Below are 5,921 nucleotides of genomic sequence, written 5' to 3'. Positions count from 1 at the left end.
GACTTCACAGATTGTTTTCTACAAACATTATGGATCACATAGCAGTGTTAAGTAATTTGCATAGGGATCTTGTTTGATTAATTTATTAATATCTCCTTGAGCAACTGCTGAAAGTAATTTCCATTAAAACGCTTAAACTTGAACTGGCCTTTTCTTCAAAGAAAGTTTTTAAGACTCTCGAGGCCTATGAATGGCACAGCGATTAGAAATAGCTACCATATGTAACAGATTTACAATGGACTGAATCCAAGTTTGTTTCAGATCTTAATGATGTGTCTGTTGGATCAGACTGAGTTCTATCAGATATATCTGTGTCTTCATACTGTTTCAGAGAAGTCCAAATTGAAATCACAAAGTAAGGTGGAGGCTGCATGAATAACAGCTTAACAGGCCAGATGTTAAACCATCATGCAACACGGAGACAAAGATGAAGGAAAACCAGCCTCAAATGAAGGAAATCAGAAATGAAAACAGTGAAGGAAATATTACCTGTACTCTCCTTTATAAGAACCTCTCACCGGCTTACAAAGAATAATCTCATGTCAAGCCAAGCTCAGGGCTTTGACCTCTTAGTGAAGGAGACTTCTGAAGAACCCAGAACTAAAATCATTATCTGTGTCATCAGGTGCTTGCATGTCTTCTCTTACTAGAAATGGCAAAGAACAACAGCATTTAGGTTCCTTAATCAAGCAAATTAATCTAAATGTAGCGGATAAGAGCAGAAATCCCCAAAATTGAGAAACTTTGAAGTTAGGGAATGGAACCCAGCATCCTGTCACTGCCCATAAAGCTGAAACTGAACTGGTTTTTAGACTCACAGGGAGCCTGACCTGTGCTGCTGCATGTCCTCAGTTAGTACGGAGGTCCAGAAAGTTTTCAGGAGAACAAAATTAAACTGAAACAGATCCTTTAGATCTCATCTTCTCCAGCCTTGTTTAGGCTACACTGAGAAGGAAGCTTTGCTGAACCCTGACCCCACTTCACTCATCTTCATTCACAGAGCAGTAACAGGACACTGCTGAACCACTGGGTCCTTTTAGGGACCTGTGACACCCCAGGGGCTACCAAACCCAACACAGCTTGCCTTGACCTCATGCCCTTTTGACCCTCCTGCCTCCACAATCCACCCCCTTGAGCAAAAGAGGAAACAGAATGGAGGATTTTGTTAGAACTTCCTTTATATACCCAAACCCAGAACCCCACCCTGGCTGTGATATCATGACATTTGAACCCCACAACGTTGATCAGTGACTCTTACATGAAACATCTTGCGCCAAATTCAAACATCCACATACACTAACTCAGATAAGTAGTTATCTTCCAAGTTATTTCAGTGTAAGTCATTGAAACCAATGGAGTACTAAATGTGAGTAATCCTTCTGTAATATTTCTGAATTCAATTTCTTATTTATCACTTATTTCATTAATCTGACCAGAAATGTGACCACAACAAAGCCCCCATGGTGCTTTCATTAATATTTGTCAGCTTGCTGATGTCTGTCACATTCTGGAGGTTGTTTGCAAAACCAAAAGGTTGAGGGGATTGCAGCATAAGCATAATAAAGATTTGATAACAAAAACTGAAAAGCTTACAAAAACAGCACAAGGAAAGCAGGACATGAAGCAAGGGTAGACAAAGAGGAGCATTGGAGAAACGGGAATGATAACAGGTGAATTCTGTGAGGAACAATGGAACTATAGAGAATGACTGTGGAAAACAGCGTCATGTTAAGAAGATACTGTCAACAACCCACAAGGACACCGGAGGTTGTCTTTATGTGTAGGCTAACTACCAAGCGAAGTAAACTATGAGCAGCTAACTAGCAATACTGCCAAATTGTGTGTCCTTCCTTGTACCTGCAGTTGAGCAAGAAAATCCTTTGCTGATTTTACTAGTAAAGTGGGGACAATGATGTAAAGCGGGGGCCGAAAAAAGTTTTTAAAAGCTAACCTTTCAACAACTTAATTTATTTTTTATCTTTTTAAATTTTTATTCTTTTGTTTGTATCACTTTGAGACACTCAAAAGGCACTATAAATAGGCAAGGCAAGTTTATTTATAAAGCACTTTTCAGTAGCAACAATATTCAAAATGCTGTACATGGACAAAAAAAAGCCTTACATAGTAAAGAAAACTTTACAGAGACTAGGGCTGTATGATTTTGCCAAAAATAAAAATAGCGATTAATTTCAACCATAATTGCAATTAACCACAACCTAAATTGCGATTCTATTGCAAATGCGATTAATTGTCCAGCCCTAACAGAGACAGAGGAAAAACATTAAAGATGAAAGCACATTGTATTGTAATAGTAGCAGCAGGTCAGATACAGCAAAAGCCAAGTTGGACTACAAACTTCAACATTAACATTTAAAGGCAACTCTAAACAAATTGCTTTTACAGTTTTCTGGAAGTTTGTTCCAGATAAGTGGAGCATAGGAACTAAATGCTGCTTCTCAGTCTTTAGTTCTGGTTCTAGGTATGCAGAGTAGGCTGGAGCCAGAAGACCTGAGTGGTCTGGATGGTTTATACACTGATAACAAGTCTGTGATGTATTTAGGAGCTAAGCCATTCAGGGATTTATAGACTAACAGAAGTATTTTAAAGTCTATTCTCTGAGATACAGGGAGCCAGTGTAAGGACTTTAGAACTGGTGTTATGTGCTCTACTTTCTTAGTCTTAGTGAGGACGCGGGCAGCAGCATTCTGGATCAGTTGCAGCTGTCTGATCCACTTTTTAGGCAGACCTGTGAAAACACCGTTGCAGTAATCTATTCGACTAAAGATGAATGCATGGATTAGTTTTTCCAGATCCTGCTGAGACATTAGTCCTTTAATCCTGGAAATGTTCCTCAGGTGATAGAAGCCGACTTTGTAATTGTCTTTAGATGCTTTTGGAGGTTCAGGTTCACGTCCAGATTTTGTGCCTGACAGGTGGTTACCGGCTGAAGCAACTGTAGCTGTGCAATAACTCTTTATCAGTTCTCTATCGGTCCAAAAATTATTACTTTGGTTTGTTTTTATTCAGTTGAAGAAAATGGATGGGTTCGCAGTCACCTTGTGACCTACAGGGCAGGTCTTTGACGTCAAAACATTGATGACCTAAAATGTTTCGGCTTTAAATTCTGACAACACAAAAGTTTTCAGCTTTGGTCCAGATTCCTTAAAAAATAAACTTCTTAATCAACCACCTAATCCAAATGGCATTAAATTGGCCTCTGGTAATAAAGTAAATAACCTTGGTGTTATTTCTGACCACGAAATATCATTTAAATCCCATATTAAAAGAGAGATGAGTGGCTGTGTGCTGACTCACTCCTGGCGGCTGCTTTGGGGGCAGGGGTCCCGTGGCTCTGTCAGGGTCCCGCTGGGGGCCGGGTACCCCTGGACCTTTGGTCTCTGGGCCCGTTGCTGGATCTGCTCCCGCGTTGCTGGCTGCCGGTGGAGCCTGCGGCTCGTTGCCTCAGCTCCTTGGGGCTTAAGCACAGTGGCTGTTGGGGGTTCCCGGGGCTCCTCTCTGCTCTTCCCTGGGAGAGGGGAGGTAGCTATCCAAGTGTTGGCCCCTCTTGGGCCTCTTTGCTCTGGGGGTCCTTTCGGGCATCTGGGGTTCTGGTTTGCCGGGAGGCTTCCTCAGCGCACAGGGTGGGTGGGTCTTTGGCTCCTCACAACCACTACTTGAGCATTTTTCTTATGGATAAACCTTACACATGTAACCCTTTTACCACCTGGCTCATTGTAGTGAAGTCAGAACCTTTTAGTATAGGACCTCTTAAAACTCCAAATATCCATCCATCCATCCATCCATCCATTTTCAAACCGACATCCCTCATTCGCGTTGCTGGTGCCTATCTCCAGCGTTCACTGGCGAGAGGCGGGGTACACCCTACAGGTCATCAAATATCACTATGGTGAAAAGACACATTCTGATGTAACAGTCTAAATACGATTAAAAAAAATAGGCTTACCAGAAACACTAATATTAGTAGAAATCAAAATATGCACCTTTCTAAATATTCACCTTTAGATTTTTTTTTACAGTGTTTGTCAGGTACTGGGAAACTCAAATTCAGCCACACATAGGGTTTTCGTTTAAGCAGTTTATTGAGAGGGTTGGATGGTGGAGAAAGAGACCAGAAGACAGTACCGGACTGAGGTAGGTAGAGGATGACAGTAGGAGCCGGTGGACGTGAAGGAGCAGGAGAGCGAGGTTGTTGTGAGGCGAGGTGAACGGCAAGGAAGGAGGTTTAAGGCTAAAGTAGAATGAAGACGATCCGGCAGGGAGGAGCTGGCTGAGGAGGGTTTATATAGGGAGATTGGCAGGTGGACTGAATCAGACTTGATTGGAGGCGGCAGGTGGCAGTGATCAGGCGTAGAGTGGAGACTGGAGGTAACTGGGTTGGATGAGAGGTGGATCTGGAAACTGTCCAAAAACTGAACCCTGACAGTGTTAAGTATTATTGACAAACACAAAAAGATACACACAGCGTACACTTTTTGTTATTTCTATTAAAAGATAGATTTGGGGCTCCATGCTGCCTTGAAAGAGACCCCGCAGTGACTGGTAAGTCACTTTGTGGTGGTGTGTCTCTATGTTAATAAAAGCTGGTGTACAACAGTGGTTGCCAGGGAGACATGCACTAGAGACATTGGACTATTGTCTTTATCATTGCAACTAGATTATTCACCTTGGGAATTCCCCCAGTTATTTATCACTCTGGTTTATATTCACCCAACGGCTAACACCAATGTTACCACAACGGCTATACAAAAAACAGTGCAGCGCCTGCAGGGGATAACACCGGACGCACATCAGTTTATATTGGGTGATTCTAATCACTGTAAACCAGCAAAGTCCTTGTGTAGCTTTTACTAATATGTGACGAGTCCCACTCAACATGGAAAGTGTCTGGACTTTTGTTTTGGTTCCATTAAGGGAGCGTACACATCCTTTGCGAGAGCTCCTCTGGGTATGTTTGACCATAATGTGGTGTACCAAGTTCTGTCCTGCAAATCTGCTCTGAAGGGAAACAAGCCAGAGAGACGTTTGGTTCCGGTTTGGTCGGAGGAATCAATATGCGGTCTCCAGGATTGCTTCAATGAAACGGACTGGGATCTGTTTATCACCGCCTGTGAGGACCTGGATGAATTCACTGATGTTTTCTCCTCATATGTTTCTTTTTGTGAGATCTCTTTAATCCCACGGAAGGAATTTTCTGTTTATCCTAACAGTAATCTGTGGGTGACAAAATGTGTCAAAAAAACTATTAATCAGAGGAATATTTGCTTCATGCAGGGCGACATCACTCGATATAAGGAGCTTCAAAACCAGCTCAAAAAGAAGCTCATTGTTGAAAGAAACAAGTACAAAAACAAAATTGAGAGAATCATAGGTGTAAGCAGCTCACACCCTGCATTGGAGGGCGTTCAATTTATGAAGACTGGAAACCTATCCCTTAGTGGAAAGCCTGATCATGTCCTTGCTGATTAATTTAATTGTTGTCACACACAGCTTCATAAGGTTCCTTCACTCTGGAAGAACTCTATTATTGTCCCAGTACCCAATCTACATCTCCAAAATGGCTTAATTACTTCAGACCTGTCATACTGACCTCCCTTGTTATGAAATCTTTCGAAAGAATTGTGAAGGAATCACTTCTTAAACTGTGTCCAAAATAATATGGACCCACTGCAGTTTGCTCACAGCTCAGGCAGACCTGTAACTTGTCTTGAGGCAGCTAAGTCCTTTGCCCGTCTTTATTCATTGATTTTTCTCGCCCGCTTTTAATTACATTCAGCCACACATTTTAGCTGAGAGACTAAGGGACTCCCATAGTATTGATCTTGATCTTGTAGCCTGGTTTGTTGACTTTTTAACAGTAAGACCACAACGTATAGGTTAATGTTGTGTTATCAGACACTCTT

At 41.9% G+C, this 5,921-nt stretch overlaps 1 protein-coding gene across 1 annotated transcript in view; it reads right to left on the bottom strand.

Moving 5' to 3' along the window:
* Positions 1-3,311: 3,311 nt before the first annotated feature.
* fzd1 (frizzled class receptor 1) overlaps positions 3,312-5,921 on the bottom strand; it is a 7,489-nt gene continuing 4,879 nt past the window's right edge. Inside the window, 1 exon segment of the mRNA XM_012881894.3 lies at positions 3,312-3,526. Coding sequence (XP_012737348.2) covers positions 3,312-3,526 — 215 coding nt within the window.

This window comes from Fundulus heteroclitus, chromosome 3 (assembly GCF_011125445.2).
Source record: "Fundulus heteroclitus isolate FHET01 chromosome 3, MU-UCD_Fhet_4.1, whole genome shotgun sequence".
In the NCBI taxonomy this organism is placed as follows: Eukaryota; Metazoa; Chordata; class Actinopteri; order Cyprinodontiformes; family Fundulidae; genus Fundulus; species Fundulus heteroclitus.
The sequence above is the reverse complement of the archived record's forward strand: the minus strand, read 5'-3'. Positions and strand labels throughout refer to the sequence as shown.